At 41.6% G+C, this 14,960-nt stretch overlaps 1 protein-coding gene across 2 annotated transcripts in view; it reads left to right on the forward strand.

The window, feature by feature from the left end:
• Positions 1–375: 375 nt before the first annotated feature.
• The window catches only part of gng10 (guanine nucleotide binding protein (G protein), gamma 10), a 62,022-nt gene continuing 47,437 nt past the window's right edge, over positions 376–14,960 (forward strand). Inside the window, exon 1 of one of the 2 annotated variants that reach the window (XM_059644253.1) lies at positions 376–605. In XM_059644253.1, coding sequence (XP_059500236.1) covers positions 525–605 — 81 coding nt within the window. In that variant the 5' untranslated portion in view covers positions 376–524. The remainder of the gene's footprint in view (positions 606–14,960) is intronic. The other variant, XM_048527975.2, reaches the window with a different exon arrangement.

A 14,960-nucleotide genomic window follows, 5' to 3' on the forward strand; every position in this document is an offset into this window, starting at 1 on the left:
TTTCCAGCAATTTCTGCTTTTGTATAAGCAGTCCACTGATCCAGAACTAACATCTTTGATTTTTCTAAAATGCTATCCTGTCTTAGCTGTAATTTAAAAAAACACAGTAGCCTCAGCCACTAATTATATTTAAGTGTGACAGCTTTTCTACTGTTTGGGTGGTGAGACATCTTTTTGGAGGGGGTTCGGCTTGGGCCGTAGGATCAGTTTCCTTACTGTGTGACTTTTTTTAAAAAAAACCACATAGTTTCTCCCGAATACGAACGTTCACGTTTACAGCCGCCAATCTCCCAGTGATGAGATAGATGGCAGTGTGAGCGCTTTACCCATCTTGTATTCACTGGTGATGGTTAACTGTTTGTGTTTCGGCGGCTGCTCTCTCTTCCCACTGCTGAATCCCAATGACATCAGTTCCTCTAGTGGCAGCTCGGGCGGAGCATTTGCAAAGTGTAAAGTAAGAGTCGGAGCTACAGCCCCAGCATTCGAAAGAGAGAGAGGAGAAAGAAAGTATTTGGGGAGAAAGCATGAGTACAAACTCGAATGTGTCGAGCATGCAGCGGATGGTAGAGCAGCTGAAGTTCGAGGCAGGGATCGAGAGGATGAAGGTGGGTTGAATGAAACGCGTGGATACAATTCGTTCATTTTGTATTGAACGCCAACATTCCATTCCCGGGAATCCGGCAAAGGAGCCGCAACAAATGGACTTGTATCGCATTAAGGAGGGAGCGGGAATAATGGATGGCACTCACATTGTTTAACCGTGTTAAAATAGATTTAACTCCCTTATACAGCATTACAAAATCTCGTTACTTAAGTACAAAAGTTATTCCCTGCTCAAAAATATAACTGCACAAAAGCGATAGTGCAGCCCAGGGAGGATTCATCCTGTTTCGAGTTTTTTTTTCAAAAAGACCCTTTCTGTCCGATCATCTCACAAGTGTTTAGCATTCTTATGAGAGCCGCGATTGCAGTTTCTGAGTTCGTTCCAGACAGAAACCTGTTTATGTTGCTGGGCTCCGGCCTGGCTGGAAGTTTTATAGCCAGGGTGCAAAGCTGAGGGTATGTCTGTATTTTACACACTCGGCCAACAGGAACTGAAGTGTACGAGAGTACAGTGCAAAGAAAAATTTGCATTTATATAACAACTTTCTGCAGGATGTTGCAAAGCCCTTCACAGACCTCTTCGAAATGCCGACACAAAAAAGCTGAAAATACTTAAAAGCTCGGATAGCATCTATAGAGAGAGCGACAGTTGGCGTTTTTCAGGTCTCACCAGAACTTTTTAAAAGAGCACTGACCGTTTTTGTTTTATTTGTGTTTATAAATGCAAGAAGAATTGCGTCTATTTTTATAACAATGGGTGTTCATTAGCACCTTTATCTTGCAGCCAGAATTGGTGAGTTCATCTACAAGTTCAGAGAGAGCTCGGCTGTGTTCAGGGAATGTCAGAGGTGCTGGGGCCTAGCCTGAGCGTTTTAAACATATTCTTTCATCTTCCATCTTCCGTAAACTTCAGCCCCTCTAATGTCGTTCGTAACCAAACCCATACTGAATCTCACCCATCTCAAGACTCATTAATCTACTTTGGGGAGGCCTGACTTTTTAGAACCCTTCCATGATGTTTGGTTTGGCCTCAGGTGGAGTATCACACCCACCCTGGGGGCAGTGCAGTGGTTAGCACCATTGTTTCACAGTGACAGGGATTAGCCGTGGGGAGTTGAAGTTTACAGGCTGGGGTGGGTCTCGGTTGGATGTTGTTCAGAGGTTCAGCATAGATTTGATGGGCCAAATGGTCTCTATCTGTACTGTAGGGGTTGTGCAGTTCTATGATCTGTTTCCGGGCACCACACTTCAGGAAGGTCGTGAAGCCAGCAGACAGAGTCCAAAGAAGGTTCATGAGCGTACGTGAGGACCTTCAGTTTTGTAGATAAACTGGGGAAGGTGGAACTGCTTTCCTTTTTAGAAGCAAAGACCGGGAAGACATTTGATAGGGATATTCAAAATTAGATGCGACCAGGACAGAGTAGATAGGGAGGAACTGTACCAATTGATGGAAAAGGTTGAGAATGAGAAGTTAGAGATTTAAGGTATCTGGTAAAAGGAGCGATGGTGATCAGGAGTACATTGTTTGAGAATCCAGTGGAGGTGAGTTCAATCAGACGGGAATTCATAATTATCTGGAAAGGATATGGGGTGGGAGGAAGGTTCAGGAATGACAGTAGGTGAATCATTCTCGTAGAAAATCAGCATAGACCCGAAGGGCCAATGGCTTCCTGTACTACAACCATGGGTAATTCTCTCCTATCTCTGTCTGTGTAACCTTCTCCAGTCTTTGGGTCTCTGCACTCCTGTAACTGCTATGGTTCTCTTATATATTATTTATCTAATTTTCATCTTCCCCCAACATTTTGAATCCTGTGCCAGCATCTGGCATTTCCACTGTAAAATTTCCCTTTTTCTGCCCCTTTAAATGCTGCTTGAACTCAGCCTCTTTTGATCAAAAGGTCACAAGCACCAAGCTCTAAAAAAGCTCAGCGGATAAGGCAGCGTGTGTGGAGAGAAGCTAATTAATGTTTTGGGTCCATGATGACCCCTCATTGTAAAGAAAGAAATGTTTTGATAAAAGTTTTGAGCAAATGGAAGGTTGAGGGAAGGGAGAAAAATACTGTGACCCACACTGCCCTTTATGCTAATTTGAGATTACCTCTCCATCTGGAGCAACCTAACGGATTGCCTTAACAATTGCGAACAGAATTCTGGTTAAACTGTTGTGATACCATAATAATGGAAGGACCATTCAAATAACATTAAATCCAGGGACTTAAACTGTGCAGGTCAGGAGTGGGAGGAGGGCAGAAATGATGTAAGAATGTTTCTGAGGAGAAAGCAGGTAAAGTTCACACTTTGAATATGATAATACTTTAGCAAAGTACTCTCAGCATTTTGCAATGTTGAAGGCACTATACAAATGCATGTTGTAATCATTGGTTTAGGAGTTATAAATTGCTCCCCTTTAGAGGGTATGCAGGAGACTTGTGCATCTTTCTCATTCCTCCCGAAATAGCCTTGATTTTTGATGTTAAGATTTGAGAGTAGTTCCACAATGAGATTCTCATAAGTAACGTTCATTAGTTCGGATTTACTGTTCTGCAGCAATTGGGTGTGTTTTTTTTAAAATGTGTATAGTTTATTGATTCATATTTTGCAACTGGGGTGCCTGAGCTCCATTTGGCTTCAGATTTTTACTTTCCCTGTGCACTTCCTCGTTTATTTTAGTCTCTGATCAAAAAGGTTTGCAGCAATGGTGGCGTTTCCTCCTTTTTGGGGAATGCAAGCTCTATAGAAAACAGGATGGATATTGAATGTTTGCATGAGTATCAAAACTTGCAACCAATCACCACAGATGTTCTTTCTCAGTTGAAAGCACCAACAGATTTGTTTTAATCTCAGAAAAACTGGAGGCTTTGATCTGGGGAGAGGCCCTGACCAAACAATCTTCACAGAGTCCTGTTCTATATTAAATATAGATTTCTAAGTATTACACAATCTGAATGTCAACAGTCTCCCCTCATACAGTAGCTATTTTGAATTTCCCCTGAAATTAGCATTCTTGTGAATTAGCCTGTTAAAGAAAACACTTCAATAAAATGGCTTTTTCAGCAATCCTGAAGCTCCGCACTACTTAATAACTGCTTTAGACTTAAGTGTTTATAGCACTGAAAGAGGTCATTCATCCCGTTTTGACTGTGAAGTGGCCCCTGCAGAAGAAATTCACCTAGTGCCACTCACCTACATTATCCCACAACCTTGCACGTTTTCCTTTTCCAAGTATTTGTCCCATTCTCTTTCGAAAGTTACTATTGAATCAGCTCCAACTGGCCGTTTAGGAGAATTGATGGTCACTGCATAAAACAATTCTCCTCCTTTCCTTTTGTTAATTTCTTAAATTTAGTAATCAACACTCCTGTCATCCTCAATGCTGAGTAACGACTGTTCAACCAGCATTGTGTTAGCAAGAGCTAGATAATGTTCATATCACAAAAAGTCCCGCAAATGGCCCTGTGCAACACCTTTGAAGTGTATTCACTGTTATAATGTATGAAACATGGGTCGGTTTGCACACAGCAAGCTCCCACATACAGATTATGAAAAGGTCATTTGTTGTAGTGCTATTGAATACCGAATATTGGCCAGGTCGCCACTGTCCAGCTGCCCCTAAAGATTACACCTTGGGATCTTTTACATCCACCTGAGAGGGCAGATGGTTTTAATGTCTCCTCTGAAAGATGGCTCCTCTGACAGTGCAGCACTCCTTCAGTATTGCACTGGAGAAGTAGCCCAGTTATGATGTAGGATGGACCTGAAATCCACAGTAATTCAGAGACACTGTTTATGAAGACAGTTGGAATACACTGTTTGCTAGGAATTACTGTTTATTCTTAACCACAAGGTTAGAAGTTTGCTTCATTGTTGAAAGCTGGAGGGTACAGGTTGTAATCACATTCTGTACAAGTTTAATGTTATTTGTTGGTACAAAATATTTGTTAGTGCAGAATGTGAATCTTGATGGAAAAAGGGACTTGTTGCTGAAGCTTTTCATCTTCATACATCAAGACAAATGCAAGGATGCCAAATTTCGAATATCTCCACCATCCCTCTGTAGTTTGAGGGTTTGAGATTTGGTATTCCTGTGGTTGTGCTCCTGTGTGCAAAATGGAAACTTCTAGCATCGAGTCTGCCTTCTCAGCAACATACAAGTCATAGTGTTGGCGGGTTGACGCTGGTACTTAGGAAGAGAACTCTTTCCCCATTCCTTTATCTTTTTGCCACTCCAGGTCTGAATGTGGTGGGTATAGCAGCTTGTGGACAGGACAGCTCAGAATAAGCCTCCAATGAGCTGCACGTTGGGGAACTGAGGTTGTTAGACATTTTGGAGTTTAGTTTTAAGTACAATATGGGAATTGTGAACGAACTACTGAGTACAAGTTCAGATGCTACAGATAATTTTACATTATTGTGTTCAAACTGCTTTTTTTAAAAATTAAAATAAAATTATGACAACTGAATGATGGTTTGTTCTACTCTTACTGCAGTCCACAATGAAAATGGTAGGATTATTACCACAGGGAATGCGTGAGATGAATAGTATAGATATAGGAGAAGCTAGTTACATACATGAGGGAGAGGGAAACAGAAGGATATGTTGACAGGGTGAGATGAAGAGGGGTAAGAGCAAGCTCCAGTGGAATATTATAACCAGGACGGACTTTTTCGGACAAACTGCCTATATCTCCAGGGCAACCCTGTTACTGCTAAAATTTGTGACTTTGAATTCCATTCAGATTTTCTTCTTTGCACTAATACAGAGTTGATATTGCCTGTTGACAACGGCAGTATGTAATGGGTGAGTATTATAGACTAGATCAGACTCCCTCAAAATATTTTAAGAAGCTAGCCTAGACCCCAACCTTTTCTTATTTTAAAGGTAGATGAGAAGAGCCGTGTTCTGGATAGGGTGTGACTGGTCAAAGCACTCGACATTGAGCAAAACACAATTTGGAAAAGCATAATATTGGAAAACTTGTATATTAATTAACTGTTACAATATAGTAATGTCCCTTGAACACACCCCTTGGCTAAAAGGCACATTCAGACACAGATTCTCACATGCAGTTCTCCAATCCAGGAGGAAAGAAAACATCAAGAAAATTCAGAGAAAATAGCAGCTAGGAGACATTCAGTGAAGCTTTCAACTCTTCTTAAGACCCCCCAAAGGCTTCTCCTTAAAACTAAACCTAGAAAATTAAAAAAATCTAGAAAGTCTGGACTCCGAGAGCTGGCCACACCCAGGCTGCTTCTATTGTTCCAACTTTTAAAAGAAAACCCCAAGGCTTCACAAATTGTTTACTTTCTTAGAGACAGCTCAGTACCTCTGCCTTACAACTTCTCCAGGACAAGATAAGCTCTTAAAGTGACAGCATCTTCACAGTGAGCTTGTACCATTTCATTTGTGTGATTATGTATAGAAACTAGAAAGAAAATAAGAAGCCAATTGTCCAGATTGCTGAACTTTTAAGGAATGAAGATTAATATCATAGTTTTTTAAAAAAAATATATACCTGCGAATCCTGGACACAGAAGGCTGTCTCTACATCTGAAGAATGAAGAGACTCTAAAGGTCCCTTTAGATCATAAAAACAGGAGATGACCAAGCAAAGCCTCGAACCTGTTCTCTGTTTAGTCCGTTCATTCCTTTCCTGTATTCTAAGTTAGTTTCCACCTTCGCTGTCTCAACGTACTATCAGTGTCTCTTGGCAAAACAAGGCCACCAACTTAAAGAGCTTACAGTATGGTCATTGTTGAGCTAGTAATGTCTGCAGTGGCTCAGCCACGTCTGCTGGCAGGGTGGGGGCTCGATAACAGCTGTATTCCCAAAAACCTTCCAGATGGTGAATTGGCCACAGGGCCATTTGCCTTCTGGGCTTTCACACGTCTGCTACAAGCAAGGCCTAAAACTGACGGACATTGATACTAGCGAGTGAGAGACGCTGACAGACAGCCATACCATCTTGGTGCTGACAGTTTCGAGGGGCATCAGAAGAGATAAGGCAGGAACGAGACGTTGAGCTGCCTGAGAAGAGAGCTGTGATAGAACACAGGCAGAGAATCTCACAACTTCTCATCCCACTGCCTTTCTCTGCAGCAAATTTGGCTACACCAGCCAGTGTGGGGTGTGTTCCCAAGATCCCATCAGGCAATACTTAACACAAATCTGAGTACCGCGGTGCAAAGCGTTAAGAGAAGGAAGGCAGCCATTGTCCCTAAACTTGGCGTTGTTCTGTGACACACAGCAGCCTTTTCTCTAACCCTGCTGTAAATATTCTGCACTGTATTTATCATTTTATCTTCATCTACTAGTAATCGCTGTAATCCCTTAAACTAGCAATAAAATGGGCTGCAATTCCAAGTGTGTAATTGATTATTAATGTTTGTTCCGAAACAGAGTGAAAATTTTAGAGCATGCCTGAAAGATCTCAAGTGGAATATAAATTATGCCCTAGTTTATCATGTTACAGTTTTCAATCCCCTGTAAATATTCCATGCATTCTTCTGTAAGGGAAAACATTTGGAGATTTTAGATTTTAACAAGTGAAGACCAACTAAGGTAGACAGAACAAAACCCATGTTAATCTCTAATAGAGTAATTTACTGTTACACTACACACATGAAATTTAGACGAATAAGAGGTGACTCTTTTGAAATGTAGAATTTTGCAGGAATTGGCAGGGTTGATCCTGGCAGAATGTTTTCTCTTGTGGTGGATCTCAAATTGTGGGGTGGTGGGGGGGGGTGGGCAACTTCAAAATAACGGGTGTCCCAATTTAAAAAGAAAATGTAGAGACATTTCTTCTGAGGATTGTTAACTGCAGCAGAGCGCTGGAGCCTGGTCAGTGTAAATATTCAAGGCTGAATTTGAGTTTGGATCAGAATGGGAGTCAAGAGTTATCGGGGTTGGGCAGGTGGAGATCGTACTTAGTCTTATACTTAGACTACAGTATGGAAACAGGCACTTCGGCCCAACAAGCCCACACCAACCCTCAGAGCATCGCCTTCTAATACCTCAATCAAATCTTTGTAAAGTTATTTAATCTTCTTCAAGGGACTAAATGGCCAACTCCTGCTATTTCTTGTATTCCGTGGATGTGTGTACCCCTCAGCATTTTGATGTAACTGCTTTCTATTTCCAGATGTAAATACTTGACTGTGTTCAGAATTTTCAGGGAGTTTGAAAGGCTCAACTGGAGGAATTGTTTCCACTGTTGGAAGGATTTGTAATCAGAGGGCAGAGATTTAGAGAATGTAGTATGAGAACACAGTGCAGGTATGTTGCATGTTCCGTTAACGAGAATTGGCTGTGACGCAGTTGATGAATAGGGGACACTGTTTGGATAACACGACTTTCTGCTGTACTGATATAGCAATTTTCTGTAGCGATTTCCCTATAACCTGATTTTCTGTAGTGCAAGGTCGTACAAGAACACAACTATCGCATTATAGGACGACCACCTATGTATCTTTTCTTCAGAACTGAAATATTCAAAAATATACCTCAGACGGAGACAGAGGGGTAGCACGAGAACAGATAGTGTCGAGGCCCAGAGGAAAAGGCAAAGGGCTTGTTGATGACGGTGAAAGAGAAAAGGGAGATGTAAAATGTTTTCTAAATTAAGGTGTGAAAGGGAGACAATGAGTCCCGTACAGAGATGAGTTGAGGGCATGGTGGGGTGGGGTGGCTGTCAAGAGAATAATCAACCAGAATTGAAGAGAAGATCAGTTTTGCTTCCAATTTCCATCCTCTCTCTCCTTCACCTGGTCCATCTCAGACTGTTCCTTTCCCTTCCTTGGCTTCACCATTTCAATTTCACCAATATCCATTACAAGGTAGACAAACAGGAGGCTGGAAAAGCACAGCAGGCCAGGCAGCATCTGGAGGAAAGGAGCAGTCAATGTTTTGGGTATTACTCCTCTTTAGGTCTAGACTCTCACACTGGGTACACTTACAGAGTTACGTTGACAGTGCTTCCACATACCCTGCTTCCTGCAAGGATTGCATTCCATTCTCCCAGTTCCTCCGTCTCTGTTGCATCTATTCTGATGATGCCATCTTCCACCAGGCTGTCTCTGACATGACCTCCTTTTTCCTGAACTGAGTCTTACCCCCATTATCATGGCTGACAGGGCCTTCACCTGTGTCTGACCATTTACCCTCACCCTTTTCTCTACTTCCCAGAACAACAATTGGCTTCCAATTTCCACCTCACTAATCTCCGCATTCAAGAAATTATCTAATGCTGTTTCTGCCACCTCCTGCAGGATACCACCACCAAACACATCTTCCATTTCCCTCCATGAACCCTGGTCAGCTCTATGATCACTCTGAATGCCTCCTCACTTCCACATGGCACCTTCCCATGCAATCATAGAAGGTATAAGCTCACGAGGCCTAATGCAGATGGATGACCGCTTTGTGGAACACCTCTGCTCTGTCTACAGGAGAGACCTTAGTTGCTTGCCATTTCAGTAAACCACCTTATGCCGTACTGATATTTCCGTCCGGGGCTTCTCGCAGTATTCCAGTGAAGCACAACCGTGCTCAAGGAACAACACCTCATTTTCCATTTTGGCACTTTATTCTCAATGTCTCTGTATTGAATTCAATAAATTCAGAAACTGACTGCTGTTGTCTGTTCTCAATTTTTCTTCCATTCTCCCCCTTGCTTACTTTGCCGCTAATGTAGAGAGATCCTATTCTCTCCCTATCAGACTTAAAGTTACATCCATCTGTTTTCCTCATTCACCACTATTAACAGCCTTTTTGCTTTTATCACTGGGCCTCTACACCATCTGCCATCCTGCTCCTCCTCCACCTCTGTCAAAGGTATACCCAAAAAATTTCCAATGCCTTTCTGCTCTGAAGAAGACTCAACATTAATTTCGTTTCTCGGACCACCAGTGAGCGCTGCCGTACCTGTCCAGTATTCTCTGTGTTTGTTTCAGATTTCCAGAATCCACTTTTATTAAAAAAAACTGGAGAGATTAAAATTTTCTTCATGCCACCTTTATAAGAGCTTTGTCGGAAAGGTTGATGGAACCAGATTCAGTAGTGACCTTCAAAAGAAAGTTGAATAAATAGTTGAAAATTTGTTTGGTGATATGGGAAGAAATGAGGGGCGGGAAGTGGTCCTAACTGGACAGCTCCTGAAGAGCCACTATAAGTACAGTGGGCAGAATGGCTAATTTCTTTGCTCTGTAATTTCATGTTGTTGACTCTTTTCGTCCTCCCCATCTGCTGCTCCAGAAAAGGTGAGAAGCACCCAGCCACGTTCTCGTGACCGTGCAATCCAGTCGCTTGGATAATTAGATCAAAGTAAATTGCTAACACGTTAAGCTGCAGCAATAGCAACATTATGGAGCTTTTAGCTCCTGACTGTAAAAACAGGCTCAGTTTGTAATGGGACAACTCTCAGTGGGCAGGTAAACATGGAGAGGAAGAATTATTAATGAAATTGTGAGGCCATCACACTGTTCCCATTATGGATGATGATCATTTTTATGCAGTGGCTCTCTAATTGATCAACTCCCAAGGTGATTAGTGACCTGAAAATTATATTTTCTGAGCTGTCATTTAAATGATTTCTGAGGAGCGAAACCACCCACATAGCAGTAGATTCCAATCTTGCATTAGGTGCCACACCATAATGAATGCCTTGGTCGAAGCTTTTAAATGTTCTGCTGATTCTACTGTGGGGGAGAGAAAACATTTCAATCTTTCAATAGAATATGAAAATACATTTAGGATTTAGCAAGTATTTTGTCATTTTTCCTGTTATTTTTTCAGGCTCCAGTGCTATTTTAATGTGTATTTGAGCAGGTCATCAGTTCATAGACTGATGGACCATAGAAAGAGCTCATTCGGCCCATTGTGACTAAACCAGCACTTTGAAAGAACTATCCAGTTATTTCCACGCCCCAAATCTTTCCAAGCCGTCCTGTAAATTTCTGCCCTTCAGGTTTTTATCTGATTCCCTTTACAAAATAAAGATGGACTCAGATTCCACTGTCCCTTCAGGAAGACATTCCTATCTCAGCAGCTAAAGAATTCAATTCAATTAATAATACCGGCCTGGAATGGTGGGCTTGTATTGGCTTGTATTTCACAAGTATTCTGAAACTTTGGACTGTCATAAAAACCCATCTGGTTCATTTGTCCTCTTCTGTAAAGGAAATCTGTCACAGGCCCATCCCATGTATGATCCCAGACATACAGCATTGTGGTTGACTATTAATTGCCCTCTGAAGCGGCCTAGCCTGTCACCCAGTTGTAGTCAAACATCTTACTCACCGCCACATTCTTAGGGGCAATTAGGGATAGGAAATAAATTTTGTTTTCCTTTATTAATTCATAGAATTTGGGTGCAGTTGGCAGGGACACCATTTGTTGTTTAATCCTCTCACTGCCTATTGTCTGAGTAATCTGCTGTGTCTCGCACAGTATACTTGCTGTGGTTGGACTAGAACCCCGTGAACATTAAGCGTTGAGCCTGGGTCTCTGGATTACTTACCCATTAACATTGCTGCCACATCACTGTCTCCCCACCTAAATACTGACCCTGCACATGATGCCCAAATCCCATGAATAAACACCAAGAAAAGCTGGAGAAGTTTAAATGTGAAAACATGAAGCTCTTTGCAGATTGATTCTGTGTATTTTTAGAATTGCTTAAATACAGATTACTTTAAAAATGAGAAGGGAAGTCACCGTGTCTCTCAAATTGTAGGCTGGCTGACCAACTAATGCTGGGTTTAGTTTCTGCACGTGCTCTGTCTCTCAACTGGTGAAGTCATTTTCTTTTAGCATGGCTGTGTTGATGCTTATTTTGTTGGGCATTAAAATTAGACATTGGAGTTGTGGTCAAGGAATAGTTGAAGTTCCTCCCTCACTTCCACAGTGTTGTAGCTATTTGGATTCGTCAGTTAAATATTGTTGCCAGTCTGTTGCTAAGGAGTTTGGTATTAAGTGCCAACTTATATTTAGATGCAGAGCAATTCACAGGAGCATTTATCAGGCAAAATTTGACACTAAGCCATGCAGGGACATGATATAAGACTTATCTTGACTCAGTAACTTAATTTGAAATTATCCAAAGCTGGGCTGCCTATTTCCCAACCTGTTTTAGGTCCCATTCACCCATCAGCCTCTGTCTGACCTATACTGGCTCATGGTTTTTATCATCACCTCACATTAAATGCTCACCTTCATTTTCAGGTCCTTCCATAGTCTTACCTCTCCTTTTCCCTGTAACTTCTCGCGCATCCTCAGTTTTAGTGGCTGATTTGCATACTTATCTCCATATAACTTCGCCTTTCCTCCCCATATCTCTTAGTAGCTGAGGTAAAGCTTTTGATATTTTTGGACTTGTATCAATTGAAAACTGCTCAAATTTTGTTTGCAATGCTGCAAAAGTCTTAGGAATTCATAGAAGCTAGTGATAGTGGTAAACCGTACTTCAGTTATCAATGATTCAAAAGGTTAATTTTAAGACTGACACAGAACAATGCACAGAATCCTGTATCTAAAAACTTCAGTGATGCCCATTCAGGGAATTTCATGGCGCCTCTCGATGGAACTTTGGAAAATTTCCAAATTGAATTTTGCTTTAATTGCTTTCCACTTTGCCAGTTTTCTTGAAATAATCAAGCATTGCATAATTCTTGCTTTGTTTATTTGGTGCCCATCAGAAAAACTTCTGAATGTATACGTAGAGTCTAGGCCCAAAACGTCAGCTTTTGTTCTCCTGAGATGCTGCTTGGCCTGCTGTGTTCATCCAGCTCCACACTTTGTTATCCTGATCAATATCCTGCTTCATTGTCTCAGGCTTTGGCCTTGACTACCTCCTTAGTGCCCGCCCAATCCAGTATTATCTCCTTGCCACTGTGATCAAAAGAATTGTGAGTACAAACTTAAGAACACTTTTCCTTTACTTGGATGGTTTGACCATAATTTAAATTGCATGGAGATTTTGTAGAGCTTCCAAATTGGCTTGGCGCCTGGATGGTGGGGTCTAACCCTGTTTCCAACAGACTTACGTTTTGTTTGAGGGAAAACGGGTCGGGTGCTGGAATGTGAATCAGACAAGGGAAAGCTGAATTCGATGCTGAGTCCAAACAGACCTATTTTTGACTGTGGCAGGGGCTTTAAACTACAGTCGCATGTTAATGGTGTGGATACGTTGACTCTGGAAGGATAAATAATGTGTCAAGTGTCACAGTATGGCTATCTTTTAAACAGCCTGATCTTTGCATTTTTTAAAAATGGGCTGCTAGGGTCAATGAGATGTAAAAGAAGTGTATATTCTATCAGTTACAATGACTGTATTTGCCTTTTAGCAAGGATTTCAAACCATCTCCTGCGTATCCAAACTAGCACCGAGATTGACCATTACCAGAGACCCAGAGCCTGCAGCCTGTAACTTGGATAGGGAGGAAGAGAAATAGAGAGGGGAAGCGATATAATGTGACACAAACAGTGACATGCAATCTGTCCACACGACTTAGGATGTTTGGCTGATTTACAAAAGCTTTAATTACCTTCGCTCAGTTGGGAGGCAGGTGGGTGGGAGGTTCTAGGTTCACAGCTCAGATTGACGGCTCAAATAGCCTGGTGAATACTTTGTTCCATTTTGCTGTTTTGGGGTTTTGAAGCAGGAAAGGGCACAGCTAGGACTAAACCCCAGAGAACTTAACGGCTTTGGCATTTGACCAAGCTTGTCACCATCTCTGATCTGCGATGGGTGGGTCTCTATCCCACTCTGACTGCCCCAGAGTGAAAGGTAGGTCTGCTGGAACACCAAGAAAGGTTAGCTGAGTTGGGGAACTTCCCAACTCGAGATACTCCCTTCATAACAGTGAAAATCTAACCTTGGGTGTCCACTCATTGTTTTTAAAAGTGAAGCAATGTGAAACAAAACTCCACATTTCACAAAATAGAAACAGAAAATGCTGGAAAGTACATCACCATTTCAGGGAGCAGTAATGGACAGAGAAACTGTCAGCAGTTCAGGCCAGTGATCTTTGCCGATTGGAAAAGGTTGGAGATATAGTAAGTTTGAAGCAAATACAGAGGTAGACATACATTGGGGAAAGGATGGATGTCATCGGGTCAATTCCCTAAAGTCACCCAGAAATTTAAGCCATTCTGTCAAGAACTTTCCATCACCAGTGTCGGACTTGGGTGGGAAGTGATTTACAGTGAGAGCCACAGCCGTAGTGTCTCGGATTTACTGTTATGAAAAACAAGACACGAGTGGAACAGAAAGTGACTTTGTAATGGGAATATTCAAAATGAATGATGCCTGTGCTATGTACAAGGAGCATGAATAGTTAGGCTAAATGGATAGTTCATTCAAAGGACTGGAATGTGTGTGATGACCCAAAAGCTCACCTTTTGAAGGGTATCATTCAATTATTAGAGCAATAATCCATAAATGTTTCAGTGATTAACTTTGAGTGATGCACAAACTGTGCGGAGTTGTAAATGTGAGCTGTAGAAATACATTAGGTCATTACTTATGAGTTTTGTGTATGTGATTCACTCTCGGTGAGTCATAGTTTCCTCAAAAATCTTTTAAACAGGGAGCTATAGCCTCTGTGATGTTGCTTTACCAACAATTTTTTTTTAATTTGCCATATACAGTTTTATATGGCTTTGAGCATACTACAAGGAATGTAGGTTAAACATGGAATTAAACTAGGCATTGCGATGACACTTAATGTTTGACTTAAATGCATAAACATCAGACTTGATCTTTCAGAACTGGTTTTCCCCTTACTTTCTGCAACGTCATTATGGCAGACAGCAGTTGATTTTTTTGCTTCAAACGTGGCCAACATTTCAACTGGGACCCAAAAACCCTCGCTCTGCAGCTGCCAAAAACGTAAAGGCACTAAAATGTCTAATTTGCATCATTGATGTCTGTTGAGTGTTAGCTGCTTCTACTTTGGACTTTTTTCGAATCACAATTAAAGGAGAGCTTCAGTACTGTGCGTTAGGGGGTGACATTTTGGGGATGTACTGGCAAACCCTGAAGAAGAACATCAGAGCATCTGTTAAAGAAGTTCTGACAAAGAGTCACTGGACTCGAAATGTTGACTGTGCATTCTCCCCATAGATGCTGCCAGACCTGCTGAGGTTTGCTAGCAATTTCTGTTTTTTGTTTTAGCATCAGCAGTTCTTTGCTTTGTTTTCTGGTAAAGGTAAACTGGTACGAAATTCTTACTTCTGCAAACGGGGAAGTTTGTACTGGGAATAATGGTTACTGTAGGGCAAAAGAGAAAGTCCAAAACACAAACTGAAGGGCAAAACTAAGCTCAACGGAATCAGCTAAGTGAATAACAACTTG

Source organism: Stegostoma tigrinum, chromosome 3 (assembly GCF_030684315.1).
Source record: "Stegostoma tigrinum isolate sSteTig4 chromosome 3, sSteTig4.hap1, whole genome shotgun sequence".
Taxonomy (NCBI): Eukaryota; Metazoa; Chordata; class Chondrichthyes; order Orectolobiformes; family Stegostomatidae; genus Stegostoma; species Stegostoma tigrinum.